Below are 19966 nucleotides of genomic sequence, written 5' to 3' on the forward strand. Positions count from 1 at the left end.
GAACAAAAAAAAAGATTCGACCGTGTCCCCCCTTGTTCTCGTTAAAATATTTGCCGGTGGTGGGCGCAAGGGCGGCGTGTGCAGCCGATAAAACAAAATCCGATTTAAATGCTTTGTTTTCGTCACGCTTTTTTTCTCACCGGCGAATACCAATCGTGCCTGCGTCCTAATTGATTTGCAGAGTAATGGATCAAGCGTTACCACACGTCCAACCCTAGAAAGAGAAAGAGAGAGAGGAGAGAGAGAGGGGGGAGGAGCGAAAACTAAAGTGGAGACTAGCAGTACGAACGAACAATCCAACGGAGCGATGGCCAATAACATGCCGGTTTTGCGTTTGAGTTTGCGCTAGATCGCACAAATTCGATGAGTATAAACCGTACGTTCCGATACAAAACACATTTGCTTGCATTCATCTATGCATAAACTTTCCAGAACCGAGAAACTAAGAGAAACTGAGAGATAAAAAGTAAAAGAAAGAGAATAAGATATAGAGAGTGTAAAAAGGTGTACATGTGTGTGTGTGAGAGGGAGAGAGAGAATATGCATATGAGCATTTATATACTAGAGAAAAAATGAGAGAGTTGATATATATATATGAGAAAGATAAAGAGAGAGAGAGAGAACGTGTGTGTGTGTGAAAGAAATAAAGAAATACTTCTGTATAGCGAACGATATACCGTATGATATTCCTGGAATACTTATATCGTTCTCTTGATAATTCGTTAACAGAGAGAGAGAGAGAGAGAGCCATATTTACTTAAACACATGTATGTACATAGATCAATACTATTCGTTTCATTTTGTCGGATTGTTTGATCAAAATAAAATCCTCGTTTATTTTATCTTCTCGTTAAATCGCCTTCCACACTTTATTCTACAATTAATGACGTTTAGACAAGAGATATATATTAGTTTTAAACAACAAAATTTCGGTTATTTATCCATATAATATATTGTTATAGATATATGTAAATCTATTGTGTATTTATATATATATGTGCGTGTATGTGTATGTTTCAGTGAAATTTTCTTCTTTTTGAACACGGGGGAAATATATATTTATATAGATTTTTTTTTATATTCGACGTAGCATGAATCATAAAGAAGATTAACGAGTTTCCATTGGATTTATCGAGAAATTTGAAATTTCATCGATAACGTCGGAAATGTTTTCGACTTTTTTGATCATTTCTTCCTTTCATGTTTCCGATATATTTGTTATGTTTTCTCTCTCTTTTTATCTGTGAATGATCGGTAATAAAGTAAATAAGCTATTTTAAGTTCTTGATTGTCTACATTTCCTCCCATTAATCATTTTCTTTTTCTACTTCTTTTTTTATTTTATTTTTTTTTTTTTTTATATTCTACGTAAACTTTTACATTTAATGAGCTTTTTATGAGAGATCGTAGAAAAAATATCATCGAAGTTTGACGTTTCTACTATTAATGAGTCTTTATCCCCTCCATCCACCTGATCCTTTATCCAAATAAATCTAACGGTAAAATGTAAATAAATGTTTACAGTGGTATTTAACAAATATTTGTATATCATTTTAAAGCATTGTATTAACACGAAACGTTTTAAGACAAAAATGTTTTGTTTAAATAAAAAAACAACACGAGTATCCAGACCTCTCTCTCTCTCTCTCTCTCTCTCTCTCTCTCTCTCTTTCTCTCTCTCTCTTCTTAAGCTTTCATTTTTTAATCATGCATTCCCATTCAATTTTCATGAACGAATGAAACTAATTAAATAAAGCAGACATGATAACATCATTGTAATTGGAAACTCTGTTAAAACTTTGATTTAACAAAGAGAAACACGAAAGCGAACGTGCATAAAAGTCTTTCATAATAAATGATACTAACTACTAGAAAACAAACCTCGGATTGAAATTATAATATGTTGAATGATAATTAGCACGACCAGGAGGGTAATCGTTTAATCGAATGTATATTTATTCTACGTTAATGAGATGTTATATTTAGCAGAGTAAACGTATTAAGAGGAGAGAGAAAGTGGATATTAGCTTTATTGTTCGAACAATCAACGATTATTTCAAATGTATTGATAATAAACTCATTAAAGTAGAATAATTCTATATTTCGTTTATAGTAATATTACATAACGAAACAAAAAGAAAATAATTCAAAGATTAAAAATGATCTTTCGCAATTTTCAACGTATACATGTATTATAAATAATCAAATTTCAAAACGATTATCCGCGATTGATAATAAAAATAAGAAGAAAAAAAGAAAAAGAAAATAATATTTAATACGACAGCTCGTATGATAATTCATCATTATTTTACCTTTTTCTTTTAAAATATTACAAAATTAAACAATATAAAAGGGAGGGGGGAGTTTTGGATAGATAATTCATAAGAGTTTACTCATTTAATTAATTTTAATTCATTTAAATCAATTTAAGTTTAATTCATTACAGTTTGTACTATAATCGCAATCATAATTACGTATCATGCTTCTATAAACTGCACGAAGTAGATGTTGATGATCTGAATACGTTTATCGAAAAGAAAATTCTACGAAACGTAGCCATATTTTTCTGTAACACACTGACGCAACTCTGACGTAAACTTAGCTATCCCCTATTTTAATTTGTTTTATGTTTCAGTAATAATATAAATATTTTCAAAGAAAAAAACTCTCAGAAGAATGGATTTACATACTTTATATAAAAAAAGACCGATCCGCTTTATATTTTCATTCTTGTAAGTATTCGTAGACTTAATGTATGTACCATATATGAATATGTATAAGTGATAAAAGCATAAGAAAAGGTTTTGAGTTGGACGATCATGGCCCGTTCAGCTAAATGGCAAGCAAACTGTTCCAAATGGTTTTTCTTTGTAAGACGATCCTAAGCCAAAGGTGGATGGAGATCGAACCTTCTCAAAAATACGTAAAAGTGGAGAGATTGACAGTTTGAAGAAAAACGAATCAGAAATAAACGGTAAGATTTGATAAGAAAAAATATCATGCGAAAATCTTAGCTGGAATGCAAATTATATACGCATTATTAAGAAAATATTTTACTTTAAAACATATAATTTAATTTACATATATTATTGTTTATTAAGTTCAAAATACTAAAGTAAAATTATTAAGCGTGGAGAACTATGAACTTAAGTTATCCTTGCAATGATGATTGCAAAATGATTTTCTTTCATATAATTTTACCCTCCATCCTTCTCCTACCCCCTACCCCCAATAAAAAATAATAACGAAAATGAAAATGATAAATCTTTTATCGAATAATTTTAATCGAGTTAAAATAATAATGCGGGTACTGGCGATAACTTAGGAAGTTGGACGATGTCAGAGTCAGAAAGTAGGTACTTTCCTTATTAGATTAACTCTGCCATCATAGTAACCATATATGCTTGGGGCTTGCACTCACGACTTGACCAACTTGCAGAGGACCCAAGGTGAAGAGTAATAGACGAAAGGCTAGGGATACGTGGGGTAGAGACACCGAAGTGTAATGCGGTCTACGCTTCAGTCTATAATAATGTTATGCACCTAACTAACTTCGTCGATCTAGTTCCCCAATATACTCTTCCTCCAATCTTACACGTTCTGAATCTACGTGCCGGTTATTACGCTTACCCGCATATAATCTAAAGAAAGAGAAATATGGAGAGGGAAGAAGAAATGAAAGAGAGAGAGAGAGAGATCACAAATACGAGCGATTTATTAAACGAAATAAATTTCAATGTCATTTGGTATCCAAATAAAAATCATTCAATTTTACGATTTTTCACAACTCTACTTATCTTTCTCTTTTACCTATGCATTTCTTTAATTCATTTTTCACCTCGCAAGACTAATTCTTCATTATATGTGTACATGCTTGATTACGTAATTCAATGATCAAACAGTTCAATGATCAAAGCATATACAGTTTCGAGGTTTGTTTTCCTAATTACCGATTAATTTCTACCTCGTTACGGAACTAATCTCTCTTTGATGTCACTGATCACTGATTATTTTTCTTTAAACTAAATACCTTAGATACAAAATTAACGTGAATAAATTATCTTCGATAATACGTATAATAATTAAATAATAAATCGTTAAATTAAATATATCGAGAATACCGAGATATAATGAGTGGTATGAAATGTAAAATACTCACTATATTCTATTTTTAATTATTATTCATTTTTGTATGAATTATATATATATCCTCCATATACTTTAACTACCATAAATCACGAATAATAATGGCACACATTCCATGTTCATCGAGACTATTTGCTAATGAACATTAATAGGAAAAAGTCAATGAAATTGGAATGTTGAACATAGCTACTAACAGGAGGATTAATTATTCGAACATGTGCTCGATAGATTATATAATATTTTACATATACCAACTAAATTGGAAACACCTGGAACTGACGGGGGACTAAACTTTCTCGTCTAAAATCTAAACAGGTTCTCGCTATCTCACTATCCCTCTCTCTCTCTCTCTCTCTCTCTTATTTACTCTCATTTACTGGTTAAGAGAGGAGGAGAGAGAGAGAGAGAGAGATAGAGAAGCTTCAATAACCGGAAGACATCACCTTCAGGTGTTGAATCCTCTGCATAGTGCGTGTGTGTATGTGTGTGAATCGTCACTATGTTAATAGGAATGGTGTTTGTGTATGTATATGTGTATGTGTGCGCAAACGTGTTTGGACGACCGCGGCAACGGTACGTTATAGATGCTTCTCGGATGCAATCAAACCGTAATAGAATGTCCACGGTAAATAACAGCGTTCCTCCTTTCATGGTTCATCGCCAACATCGATGCACCATGAATATTGTCAACGAAACTTCCCATTCCATTGAATTTCTAGTTTTCTACCAACGCTAATAGCATCTTTTCGCGTGTTTCCTTTTCCCCATTCTATTCGAATATATTGCTCAGTCGCGTGTGAATATGTGTGTATCAGTGTGTACGCGTATATGTGTGTGTGTGTGTATTATTGACGATTATCGAATTTATTCTCGACCAATAGAATGTTTTATTCAAGACTACTATCTGAAATAAAAAAATAAAAAATATGGAAAATAAGGGTAAAAAAGGTAACCTTCGTTGAGGTCGATTATATCGTAGAAAAAACGCGAGTATGTTATATACTTTTGGTTAGTATTATACCATGTTCGTTTATAATCCAAAACTGAATTTTTACTGTAGAAAAGAATGAAAGGAAGAAAAAAAGAAAAAGAAAAAAAAAAGAGAGACAAAATGTACAATTTTATGAGTACAAATTATAAAATAATACAAAAATCTCTGTATATAGAAAGAGATTTGTATGAAATCATTTAGAAAATAATTTTCAATTACGAGCCGAAAAAAAATTCTGCGCCGAAAGAAAATACGGATATTGAGGTGAAAAAAATGGTCTAATATAAAAAAAATTAAATCGAACAAATATCGCAAGGTATTATATCGTCCTACTCGACAATAATATCCGACGAATGGAGTCTTCGGTCTGGTGTAAATTTCGATTCTAAAACAAGAGGTAAAAAAGATAAAGAAAAAAGAAAGGAAGTATCGAACGGAAACGCGGCGGTATGCCGGTGAATAGTGCAGAAAAAAAAAAGGGAAAATCGAAACGCATTCGTTAACGAACGCTCTCGGTAGACTTCATGCACAACATTTGGTCTTTCGCAAAATCAAAGAGCGTATACCGTCGACACAAAGCAAACCGGTTTCGTGTCGCACTGATGAAACTGAAATTGGACACGGTGCATGCTGTTCTACCGTTCTCGGAATCATGTAAAGAATTGCTAGAACGAAAGGAAGAGTGAGAAAAAAAAGTAGAAGAGAGAGAGAGAGAGAGAGCATACGAGGGAAATTGCGATATAGATGCAAAATTTCAGCGCGCACGACAAAATTGGATAAAAAAGTTAATAAGTTCTCTTTTTCTCACTCTCTCCCACTCTCACGGTCGTGCGGGCCCTTTTTTTTCCCTCGCAAAATGTGGAGCGAAGGATAAAATAAAAAGAATTTAACGGTGAGTTTACGAGAATCCGGTGAAGAGAGTATAGGATACCTGTTATCAGTGATAACTAATACCTTATCTTCATTTTCTCTATCACCAACCTTTCTATTTTTTCATTGAAAAAAAGAAAAAAAAAAAAGAAAAAAAAAATTCTACGAGCTTACTACGAACGGTCAATCATTCTTAATATTCAAATACGATAGTTTCTCAATTATTAATTAGTTATTACAAAAAAAAAAAGAAAGAAACAAACGTTATACGAATTACAAACAAACAAAAAGAAATAAATATTTATTATACGCACGAGAGATGAAATAAATTGTACGTGCCCCGCGGTAGAGAAGAAAATTCCCCCAAAAAAAAGAAAAGAAAAAGAAGAAAGAAGAAAAATAGAAAAATTGAAAGGGGGGATAGTGGAAGAGAAAAAAGAAAAAGAAATAAGAGAAAAAAGAAATATAGCCGGATAAACGACTCGATAAAGGGAATTCGGATGAACGAAAGGCGTCATCGACGAAAACCACGGATCGACGAAACGTTATTCGTGGGCTACGTATATACATACATACACGCATACATATAAGCCATTGGAAACTGACCGTAAAACGTGGCTGAGTTTCGTGCTAGCGCGTATTTACGCTTGCGTCCATATCTGAGAAATTGAAATTGATTTATCGATGAATCGCCGATTGAAAGGTCGAGCGGGTGGCTAACGAATGGGACTGACGGACGAATGCAGGCCACAGAACTCGTTTGAAATTCATGAATTCCGCCATATCTATAACCAATTAGGACACACACGGTCGAGCGAGCTTGGGATGACTTGGAAGGGGTGACGAAGGGAGGTATGGCGAGGGGGAACGGCTAGAGTGATGGGATAGGGGGAAAGGGAGTAAACGGGTTTGAAGAGGATAGAAGAACCAACCCTCCTGGCACGAGCACCCCCAAACCCACGGACAACTTTAATGAAAGCCTTTCAAAATTCACCGAACGCTCCATTCTTTATCGAAGCAATTAGAATTCCCATGCAGCTTGCATAAACTATCGGCTGCCGTCGGTCGATGGGGAAAAGGAAGAAAATTACTGGAGTGTCCGCAAACCGTATCTGAGCTTCCCTTGTGGTTAGATATTACGTGCGGTCGTCGATTCTAATTAGAAGGAAGTACAACGCCGTTAAAACTGCGAAAAGGGAGACTACAAAAACGTGCTTTCTAACGTTCTGATATATATATATTGTATATATCTACATACAAAATAGATAGAAAGAGTTTATATGAATATACATATATTTAACGTTTTAATTTATACCTCAGTTGCAAAGTAGTGTTTTTTTCTGTTTACCCACTGACACGATTAAGACTTTTTATCCTCGAATAAATTTCTAAACTTTATACATAAAAAAAAGAAAAAGAAAAAAGAAAACAAGAAACGAAAAATATCTTTAAAATGATCTCATCGAACGGTGGAATAAATTTCTTGAAATTCAATCGTATTTAAGATCGAACAACATTATCCAATTCTCGTGTTACCAAGGACAATTTAATCGTTTCAATTCGTGGCATCCCACCCAATGTAGGGTAGGTAAATTTCTAAAGCTGTAACTAACAATGAAGACAGAACGAAGACGAGAACGTTTCTGAGAGTAACTCCTTGGAAACGTAGATTTCAACGTACCTGATTCCTCCACGGGTGGTATCGTAATTCAGTGTACGAGTTCCATGCCGCCATGTTACGTATCCAGTTGGTTGAGGTATATTGCTAACGACACACTTCAGCTCTATCGTACTACCTGCTTTATAGAATTTATCGCCGGTGGTCGCCCCATGCTCGTCAACTATCTCAACTCTTGGTACTGCAAAAGAAAAATACAAATATTTATCTTATTATTACATTCTAATATTTAAACTTCTCCAATATTTTTAAAGTAACATTAGAATAAATAAAATTATTAGCACATATATATGTTTAACGTTTGTTTTCTATATTTCCTAAACAAATAGAATTTTATTTTATATATATATTAAATTATTTAAATAATAATTATAATATATATTCTCCCATTTAAAATTAGTTGTTACATTTGTATGATATTAAATGATATATACGAATGTGACGCCTAATTTCGAACGAAGAGAGTGATAATTATTTAAAATAATTTATCAATTAATCAATATATGTTGTGAATAATGATTAACAATATGATTAACTGTATGTAAATAAAAATAGAGTATCCTAAATAAAGACAAAATATGTCGATAAACACTATGAACGATGTGTGACTTTAGAATTGCGGTCGGAAGAAGCCGCAATGAGTGCGCCGCGAAACGTCCAAAGTCAAACTGTAATCTGGATCTAAGGGTCGTAGTAATATATTTACTCTGCGGTTTTGAGAGGGTTTAGATAAATACATAGCACTCAACGTATCAAAGAGAATCTATTTACTCGAATCTATGGATTTTAATTTATCTTCGGAGAAACGATGAATTATTGCATCTTCAAGAATTCTTATAACTAGCTTAGCCCTATGACAATGTTTTTTAACCGAATGATAGAAAATAATTACATTGTAATTTTTTTTTTATCAATCACCATAATCAAAATGCAAAGTAAAATTATTAATTGATTAATGATAATTATTAATTGAGAGCAGATATTTGTATGAAAAATATTTTATTGACAGATGTATTATGGTAATAATTGTTGACACAATCGATTACAAAAATTGTGCCGGAAAAATATATATATTTTATTCGAAATAACGATAATAAATGCAACGTTAACAAATGCATCTAACACGTAAAATGTTATAATTACAGAAATGTCGTATTAATGTTTATTTACGTGATGGAATGCAAACACGACGTTGAAATGTATTTTTCATTTTTCTTAAAAAAAAAAAGAAATGATAAATGGCAGAACATTAATAAATGTTTATTAACAAAACATGAATAATCATCATATCGGTGATTAGTAGAAAGGAGGTATCGAGTATATCACGTTACGACGTCATTCATTTAATCGGTTATATGAGTTCCATGGAACGAGCTCCATTTGAGTATAAAGTTATATCGTGCCTCGATGGAGTCTGTTGGAAGCAACAGTCTGGAATTAATTTCGATGTTGCTAGCTAGTGGAGGCGAAGAAACACCGACGAGGAGTAACGAACGAACGAAGGAAGGAAGGAAGGAAGGAAGGAAGGAAGGAAGGAAAGAAGGAAGAGAAGTAAAAGGATGATGGTTAGGTAAAAGGAAACAAAACGAGCTAGACATGCATGTGCATATGTATGTTTGTATAAAATAATACACTTATACGTTGTAGAAGAAAAAGAATCGATGGCCACTGAAATGAAAAGTGATCAAAAAAGTCTCTTACAAACTTTTCTACAATCTAAAATTCAACGCGTGGTAAGACAAACACATACATACACACTACTGGTTCGAAATAAACTAATGAAATTCTCGAAGCTATCGAAAAGAAAACAATGGAAGGAGAAGAACAATTTATGAACAAATAGTTCGTATTATATATTTTTATACGAGAGAGAGAGAGAGAGAGAGAACGATGAAAGAGAGTCGAGTTTTATAACTTTACGCGATAGATAAAAACGTAACTTATTTTTTTCCTTATTACGTTCCCGTAGCCCGACAGTGTTGTTTCTATGGCTTTTGTCAATTTCCAATATCTTAAAGGTAAAGTGAAAAAGTGTATTGTGACGATTGCAATCACTTATTAGAGGAAGTTCAAGATATACAATAGGAGTAGGTACAGGGATAAAAATCGACAAAAGAAATGTTCAAAGAGTAATACAAATATAGACATGTACTTGTGTTTGTATAGTTGTTTGTACGTTTGTATGTGTGTATATATGTATATATACAAGGTGGATAGAGTGGAAGAGAATAGGATGGTAGATAGAAGGATGTACTCAGACTTAACGAATAGTAGGCATTTGCGAGTTCAGTTAATTCCAAAGTAGCTGGTCTCGGTTTCTCTGTAGGGATGTTACCAGTAACCAGAGAGATGTACGATAAACGAGAAACGACTCTCAGGTACTGTGTGAAGGAAGGAAGGAAGGAAACTGAAAAGCTGGGAAAGGGAATGTTCAGGAGGAGAAGGAGGAAGATGAAGAACGGAAGAGAACATAGATGAGAGAAAGAGGGAGGTAAATGAGGATAAAGAGAAGAGAGGGAAACAGGACGAGAGAACGACAACCATAGCAGCAATCAGAAGAACGAGAACGAACGACTACGAGTTCGCAGCAAACAATCGTACAAGTCTTTGCTTCGTGACGCCAGTTAATCAAAGCCTCAACGGACTGGTAGACCACTGTGTTGTTTTCTCTCTCTCTCTCTCTCTCTCTCTCTCTCTCTCTGTCCCTCTCTCTTTTCTTTTCTCTCTTGGATGCTGACGTTCCAAACAATAGTCCACTCGGAGCAAACTTTTAAAACGTCCATTTGAAAAAAAAAAGAAAAAAAGAAAAAATCCATTTGCACCGAAATGAAGGGTTACCGTAACCACTAACACTCAACCTTTCTCCCTCGTTCCCTAAAATCTCGATATTTTTCTGCGTTCACTACGTGTGTTTCTAGTATCACTCTACGATCGGCCAACAGAAAACGTTGGTTTTGCGTTACTACGTTTTAATTATCCTCCATTGTGTGTCAAAAAGAGAAAAAGTAAGAGAATGAGAGAGAGAAAGAGTAAAGGGGTCTCGGCTGACCAGCCGTCAGAACAATCCAGTACTATTTTCCATTTAACTTTTCTCTATTATTTCGAAAATACTAGCCCAAACGCAAAGTCCTCAGTTGGTTAACCGAATCGAGAAAAAAGGAATACAACGAAAGAGGAAATAGAAAGAACAAGTCGCAGAATAAAAGAGAATAGAGAAACAATGGTTGCCGTGATTTCTTTAGGAAAAATGCCGGTCTTACTTGGACCTACCTAACAACCTACCTTCCTACCTTCCTTCCTTCCTTCCTTCCTTCCTTCCTTTTTTCTTTCTTTCTTTCTTACTTTCCTCGAGGTTCCTTTGTTTCTTAGGAAAACGTCCAGAATCATAGGAAACTTACTTTCTCCGAATAAAGAAGAAGAAGAAGAAGAAGAAGTCTCCCAATGTACTCGACCCGAATCTTACCAACTCCCGACCCGCGGACAAAGAATAATACCCAGCTAGGATCTTTCTACCCTTTCTGCCTTGTACCTTTCGACGCACATTTCCCACTCCTAACCCCCCCCCACCCTCTTTCCCACCTAAGTTTCTACTTTTGCCGCGTGAGAACTTTCAGGCTTCCCCGGTTAAACTCCTTCGGCACGACAACAAGTCGAAACTTTACTCGTGGGGTACCACGTACTAATACTAACACTACTACTATCTTTGCAATAGTATTCAACAGATCTTACTTCCTTTCAACGGCCGTTACCACTGCTACTTACTACAAAGTGTTCCTCCTTTCCACCGTTGCCCTTTACTAGCGACAACTAGACTCCTAGTTTTGTTGAATAAAGGAAAAAAAAACTTAAAAGTTAAATAGATGAAAGAACAAAATAATCTAACAGAAAAATTTCTTCGATGAAACAAATTCCAATTTTCTGTTTCTAACGTGTTTAATATTACTATCTTGGATCGCATTGCTAACGAGATAACGAAGAAAACAAAATGTAATGAGATGACAGCAAGGTACGTTCAATTTTAAAGTAAAACTAAGATGATACGCGTACGAGTAAAAAATTTAACTTTTCGTACCGTATCGTTGGCGCATAAAACAAACTTTTAACCGATAATATGGAACACATACATGTATGAATTTTTTTCATTTTTTATAGAATATAAAGATAACACGAAAAAAAAAGAAATAAAAAGAAAGTTTGGTTTTCTATAAGAGAAAAAAATGAGATAAACTACTATAGTACTAACAAACCGTATTTACTAACATACGAACGAGTAGTATGATTTAATATCGAGTTATACTACTCCTACTACTACTACTACTACTACTACTTATTTTACACTCGCCACGCGTTACGTCTAATTTATAAAAAAAAAGTTCCATGCGATCTCCAGGGTTAAGTTATAACTTACGCTCGTAAAGACAGTTTCCAAGTAAAAAGATCATGAAAAATTACAAGGAAAGTCAACGAAAAATAAAAAAATAACGAACATAAAGTGGTGGTGTTATAAAGAAGAAAAAAGAAAAAGAAAGGAAAAAAAAACCCTAAGACGAACAGACAGAGAAATTATAAAGAAAGGAAGGTTAAAAAAAAGAATAAAACAAATTTGAAAAAGATACAATAAAAAAGTTATGAAAATTTCTATAAGAAAATCAGCAATGGCTTAGCCCAAGTAATTTCAAGTTTTCGCGGTTGACCTTATCCTAACCACCCCACCCCCACCCCCACTCCCATTAAGTTTGACTCGCATTCGTCTTCGTTGTTACGAACGGCATGCACGCGTAAACTCGATATCGCAACCACGATAACACTGTGCACACCAACATTGCAACAACTGTCGCGACTTTGCGTGTGCACCCACTACCCTCGGTTTGTCATATCAAAGCAAGCATATATTTTACTCGAGCGACGTTAGCATCACGATGACTAGAGGAGGTTACCCTGCAACATAATTTGCATGTTAGCTGCAGGAGAGAGAAGACGGAACGGGTGTGCGTATATTTGAGGAATGATATGCAATACTCCCTCTGTTTTCATTTTTTTTGTCCTCTTATTGGGTAACCGAAAGAAAGATAAGATTTCACTGTTGGAAGGAAAAACGATGGAAATTGTAAATTTGAATCTATCGCGGCAATTCATCACGAGTTTATACAACTGCATACAAAAGATATACGAAAAAGTACAGAGTAATATAATTGTCCTGAGCGGACATACAAATCGTGACTCTTTGCATATTTCAAATCCTAAACACGCGAAGTTTCCTGTACAAACAATTCGACCGTGTGAACTATCAAATTGAATAATACAAGTTTCGAGATTTAACTATTTCTTTAAAGTATCATCTAATTTGAAGGAATATGGGATAGAATTCTCGTTCGAATAAGATCGATGTACACGGAGAAAAAACAAAAGTGTTAGTTATTTACGATCGATCAGGATTTCGAGAATTAACGGGATCAAATTTGTCGTTCGTAAAACAGACGTCATATGACTGAGATAACATTTCCTTCTTAAAAATAAAGCTAGCGAGAGCTAGCTCGTAAGATATTTCTTAACGTTTATAAACATGTCTCACACGGTTTTAAACGTCGTACAAGCTACCCATACGAGATAGTTTGCGAGCCCCATTCGCAGACTACTTTCTTTCTTTCTTTCTTTCTTATTTTCTTTCTTTCTTTCTAAATGGTAAAGTAAAAGAAAGAAACAACTATCGGTCTCTTGGCGCCGTGTACGAGCGCAGCAAACTGCTTTAAACGGCATCCAGCGTGAATTCAGAGAGCTTCCGTTTTCCTTGTAGCGTGTTCTCAAAATGGTACTACGTGATACATATACAAATACATATATACAACTACACGTATATATATATATACTTTGGTATATAAATGTGAGGTAGACACGCGTTTCCTAGCACTTGGAGCAACCTGGCTCGATATACGCAGTCAACGACGTCGAATCTGCTCGACTTCCGTTCGCGAATAAGTGAAGTGAAACGTTTCTGACGCTCTTACGTATAATAACACAATGCTCTTGACTCAAAGCGACATGTTAGAAATGCATTCGAGCAAGAACAAGACAACTCCTCGGTAAACTTTTCTCTATAATACTCTCTTCCTTGGACTAAATTAAATTATTTAAATTTTATTTAACCATTTGAGACAGAAGTTTATTTAGTTATCAAAAAAAGTCACCTTTCCTTTGATAAAACTCCTCAAAATTAAAAATTAAATTGGTGTCTGGTAAATGGGCGTGAAAAAGTTAGAGACAAGTGAAATTTACCATCAAGCAAAACTTTTAAACCATGCGAGCGTACAGTACGTTGTGGTATATCCTAAAGTACACTACTTAAGACCTTCCTTCGACAAAAAACGAGTTTCGATACTTAAAGTAATCGTAAATTAAAATATAGAATTGTTAGCATCGTCTTCGAAGAGTACCATGAAATTATTCCTGCGAGAACGGGGTTAATTTTTTCTTTTATTTTTATACATTGTTAGGATCTAAAATATGATAGAAAGGTGAGAAAAATTATATGCAAAAAATAATATATATTAGAACACCCAAGGGGATGTCTAACACTAGTGCACGTGTCTCATCTGAGAATGTGGCTAGTATGCATGGGAATCACGTTGTTGATGTACGAGTGGTGCACCGCCGTATACGGCATATGCTGCCATGTCTCTCCACCTTCTCAAGTCTTACGAGCTACTATTTTCCCATAGATGCAGCCCCACTTTCGCCACATTTTACGGCGAGGATAAACCAACGTTCTTCTGCGGCTTTACCATACCGTCTAACCATGGGTTGATGTACATTAACAAATATATCTTCCCTCTCTCTCTCTCTCTCTCCTTCTATCTTTTATCTATTTCTATTATTTAATTATTATTAAATGACTCTAATACATAAACATAGAATTAGGGAAGGGTGATGAGCATCAAAGTAATCTAAGTCCAGATTTTTCATTTTAGAATGATTTACAATGATCGAGTCATTTTCATGTTTCTTTCTTCATATGATTAAACATGTTATTACATAAACGTGAAAAAGAACGACAACAACAAAAAGAAAGAAGAAAGGAATTAAAATGATGGGACAATCGATTACGATCTATCGTTAAAATTTGGTAATTTTAGTACTTAACGATGCATGAGAGAGGAAGAAAATTGGCTTGTACCCATGGGAGAATAGTTTATATTATAAAGAGAGAAAGAGAGAGTGAGATAGAGGGGGTGGGGGGATCGAAAGATGGTATACGACACGGGGTACAACGAAGATCGTTATACATTCGACTATTTGACGATAATAAATCGCTTTACGAGCACGACGCATCGTTCCATATGGCCCTTAGGGCTGAGTTAGCGTGCATTTTAACGTACGTTAAGGGCTTTATAATAAAGCTCGTGCAAATAATTTCCCACGTCGTCGTTCGTCGTAGTTCGTCGTCGTCGTCGTCGTCGTCGTCGACGTCGTTCTCGTCCTTGTTGTTCTCTCTCTCTCTCTCACACTCTTTCTCTATTTTTCTCTCTCTTTCTCTCTCTTTAGTCTATGGACCAAAGCTCGTTAAGTGACTTCGCCGGCTACCAACCAACCAACCAACCAACGGTGCGCGAGCGTTCGCTCGAGAAAATTAATTGCCTTTAAAATGAAAGTGCAGTGTAGAAGGAGTGTTCGGTGGGATGAGTGTGTGTACGGACTCGAGCAAGGTTTTTATCGTCGGTGAAATTACCGCAAACCCGAGTGGAGTTGTACGTCATTCTTAGGAAGAACGGTAAGTCATCGCAAATCTCGTTGTACCCAACTTTTGGACGGTTTCTATCGTTCGAACGGTTTCGGTATACGGTATACGGTACGTATATACGGTTTTACTCGTCGTATCCCACTCACTTGGAAAAAGTTTTAACGACGAACGATCTTGTCGATGTTGCCGAACGAGATCTTACGATTGCTACGATCGAGGAAAGAAAGAAAGAAAGGAACAGAAAAGGAAACGACAGGGAATCAAAGAATTGTGAAGAATCGGAAAACGCTTTTCATCCGAAAACGGGAAGTTTTACTTTTACTTCGAAAAAAGAACTTTTGCTTACGAGACGACTTTTGACACGTATTTCTACGTAGATACATCACTACATATATATATATTTGTTTGTGTGTATGTGTGCGCGCGTAAATGTATATAGGTGTTTTCACGTATTACGAGTCGCGACAGAACTACCCCCATGGATTGACTTTAACACGAGAGGGTAGTGTAGCATCAGCACCAAGAGCTTTTAATTAAAATATGGAGATCAGCACGTAAAGCCTGCTATTGTGGGTTCGAGTCTAGCTGCAATAATAACAGATAATATATTGCCTGTGGAAAGCCGCTGTAACCGGCTCTTTGAAACAATGAATTCAAATCCTGGACTCGTTATCGTCGGCCGAACAATGACGTCTCGAATCTTCTTCCGTGTACTAAAGCTTTGACTGTAGTAGAATATCCGTAAGCCATTTTAACCGCAGATAATCGTTTCTTTACTTCCTTCCTTCCTTCCTTCCTACATTCTTTCCTTTTTACTTTCTTTCAATCTTGATGTAACACAGTATTCGTTCAAGAGTGTATGTAAGTACGAGCTTAGAGAATTTTTACTTCCTTCCTATACTTTTTATTTCCTATTCGCGTTCTCTCTCTCTCTCTCTCTCTCTTCCTTCTTTTACCTTTTATACTCAAATAAATATCATTTATGTTATTTAATTTACTACAGGATACACGTCCGAGCAAACTTTCATCAAATTTTACCGTCAAACGTTAATCAATTATTGTGAAATACTTTATTAATATTTCTCACAATCTCTTCTATTTGGCTTTAATAAAAAACTATAAGCAATAGAAATAAAAATTAAGATACGATATAACAAAAGGTTTAAATGTTTGAGAAACATTAGAGAAATTCTATCCTATAGTTTGATTATACATATATCTACGTGTTATCTCAAAGCTCACGAGAACGTTCACGTTAATAGGATCGTCGAATTCTGTTTATATTTGAGAGATTTTATTTATATTTTTATCTTCGCCCCTCCCCCTCCTCCTCTTCCTCCTCCGTAGAGCATTCTTGCCACGGATGACTAAATCCACGCAACTCGACGTAATGCAACGCAACACAGAGATCTATTCTGATTAGTCTCTGACTCTCTCTCTGACTCGGTCTGGTTAGCTGATTGGTTCGCCAGTCATTATCTCCATTTCACGCTTGGCCAATTGGTTCTGCCGTTTTGGTGTCGCTCACGTCGAATGTAATAGGAAAAGCGAAACGTTGCGTGTCGATGACCCTAACAAACTGAAAGCCATTGCTACGTGAAAAGTCATGATAAGTATTCAGTCTCTCAGAATATGAGATTGCAAGTCCAATTTTACTCAACGCACAGTTTATATTATATTATTATAATATTATGCAATACATTAATATATTATAATACATTAATATATTATATTTGATGACACTTGTTACATGGAGCTTTCATGTACAAAATTTACACTGCTATTTTAACATTTAATATTATCCTCCGAAAAAAAAAAAAGAAAACCAAATAATTCTGTATAAAAGTACGAAATGAAAATAGTTTTTTTTTTTCTCTCTCTAGATACTTTTCTTATCTAAATCCAATTTTCGTATATAAAAAAAGTCTAATACCTGATTTTATATAGTAACTTACACCTATGATATTATAACAAATGACTTTTACGAAAAATTAATACTTTAGACTTACACTCTTTCGTTAATCTAGAAAAAAAGAATAAAGTACGAAATAAAAAATTCTTTCCCGATCAATATATTTTTCATTTCGATAAAATTGTTTCACAGCCATCCCCCATTATTATTTTTATGATTTATTTGCTTTATTTAAATTAAGATTAAATAATTTCATTATATCTTATTATTTTCTGTCTATTTTCTGTCTTTTATATTTTATCAATAAACTATAACACGTTTGAAATAAAAAAAAAAGAAAAAAGAAACATGTTTACGTGTAAAAGAATTTTGTCAATACACCCAACTAATACAGTTCGTAAATTTCTTACCGCTTGTCTTGCAATGTCACAGTGTTATTTGGCACATACCTTTTAAAAAGACGTGTAAGGATTTGGTAAAACGTTTAGGAAAGCTTGTAGGTGTAAAAAACAAACTTTACTTAAGTGTAAAATTGCTCTCGATCAACGAGCTCGGGGATTTCGGAGCGCTTGACCGAGCGTAATAACGCTTAAATGCGACCAATGAAATCGATTCCGCGAGACCCTTCGGCTAAGAGCTTCTACCTTTATTGGAACGTTTCTCGAAAGAGGGTGAGAGAGAAAGAGAGAGAAGAAAGGAGAAAGAGAAGGGTGGTACATACCCCTATCCTTTACTTCGACCCACTTTCAATCCCTCTCTCCCTTTTTTCTCTCACTTTTCGTTCCTGATCTCAAATTAAGATTACGTAACGCGTGCCAGTAAGAAGAATAAAAAATATAAAAGAGAAACGAAACGAAACGAAAGGTAAAAAGTAAGAAAGAAAATTTCAGGAGAAAGGATTGAGATAGAAAAAAACGCGCGTTACCCCGGGGGTAACGAAAAAAAAAGAAACAAGAAAAGAAAAGAAAAAATGGCGGCTCCTATGAAAGTTACGTTTACCCGAAGTTAATCTTGCTACATTTAATCCCACCTGCATTGCTATCCTTTATTGCTTTTTTTGTTTTTTTTTACTAGAGCGTAATGAGAAAGTGATGCGGGTATATATAGTGTACTATATTACAAATGTACGATATATTTATGTATTATATGTATGTGTATACGCGCGTGCAAACGCGTACATATTTATATTTAAAACATGTAGCCGCATTATGTATTTATATGTTTATTAAATACAAAAGAGAAATAGGGAGAGAATGAAATAAAAATATGTATTACGGAGTTACTAATTTGTCACCAAGTTAACGAGTTTTAATTTATCTATTCTAACAATAATTCATAGAACTAATAAAAATTATTCGAGTATGATCAGTCAAATTTCTTAGAATTATTAATTTTGAAATATTTTATTCGGAAGAAACGATGGATTCTTAAATCTCATTAGATATTAATTAAATTGTTTTTTTATTTTCCTCATAGAAATATTTTCCTCCTCTAGTTGGCTCACTTCTTGTTTTCATTTCGAACAAATTAGAAGAAAATGTGCGTTTCCTGACAAATTCTTTTACTTCCTTGAAAAAAATTGGGGAGCATGCGGGACGGGGAGTGGGGCAAAAAAAATTCTCCAAGAACAAGATGAACGTGAATAATAATAATAATAATAAACAAAAAAAATGAAAACTGTCACGATAGTTCCAGCGATAATCTTATTTCGGACCCGAGGTATCTGTAAGAACGTGATTTTCTTCTCGAATAAAAAGAAAACTGAAAAAAGAAGACAAAAAAAATTGATAAAATGAAAAAGAGAGAGAGTGAGAAAGAGAAGAATAGGATATTCGCGCGACACATAAATGTACCACCACCCTAATGTTTATCGATAGAGAAGATAAACCAAGAGAAGAGAAGAGATTAGAAGAGAAAGGAGTGGGAAAGGGTGAAGAGAAATCAGATTCACGTTTACAACGTTGACCTCCTAACAACAATAAAGATATTCTCCGTTAATTATCTCTCTCTCCCTCTCTCTCCCTCTGTATTCTCTTTCTGTGTTATCGTCAGCCTATTCAAATTTTTGTAGTCCTCGGTTAGAAAAGACAAAATCTCGAGCTTGGTGAATCAACATAACTAGTCACCAAAATAGAAAGAGACAAACAATGAATTTATTTGAAAAAAGAATAGAGAGACGGAGAGACAGAGGAATATGAAAAGATCTGAAGAATAGAGAAAACATGTAAATTTTTGTTGTTTCTTTTCCAAGCGCAAATAATCAAGAAGAGAAAGCTTTATCGAGCGTTTACAAAGCTCACGGGTATCCAGATACCGCTTGCTGATGTTTTATACTTCACCCAATAGAGCAAAAGAGAAGAACGAAACTAGCTTAACACCACAGTGCGAGCTAGAATAAGAGAATAAGATAATAAGAGAAAGAGATAGATAGGTAGATAGTCAAAAAGAGATAGAAAGAAGCGTCGTTTATAGCTTACAAACGGAAAGACTCTTCTCTGCTACGATCTGATAAGAATTTTGAATAGACTCGTAGTGCTATATTTTAAACAGTCTCTCTCTTTCTTTCACACTCTTCCTTTCTTTTTCTATTTTTCTCTTTCTCTCTTTGCAACATTCATTTCGTTCGTTTCTAAG

At 34.6% G+C, this 19966-nt stretch overlaps 1 protein-coding gene across 2 annotated transcripts in view; it reads right to left on the bottom strand.

Moving 5' to 3' along the window:
• The window catches only part of LOC122523416 (peroxidasin), a 215806-nt gene that overhangs the window by 52471 nt on the left and 143369 nt on the right, over window positions 1-19966 (bottom strand). For both annotated transcript variants that reach the window (XM_043645138.1, XM_043645137.1), the window contains exon 6: window positions 7689-7866. In XM_043645138.1, coding sequence (XP_043501073.1) covers window positions 7689-7866 — 178 coding nt within the window. The remainder of the gene's footprint in view (window positions 1-7688; window positions 7867-19966) is intronic.

The sequence above is a fragment of the Polistes fuscatus genome, unplaced genomic scaffold (assembly GCF_010416935.1).
Source record: "Polistes fuscatus isolate 324 unplaced genomic scaffold, CU_Pfus_HIC Scaffold6, whole genome shotgun sequence".
Lineage (NCBI taxonomy): Eukaryota > Metazoa > Arthropoda > Insecta > Hymenoptera > Vespidae > Polistes > Polistes fuscatus.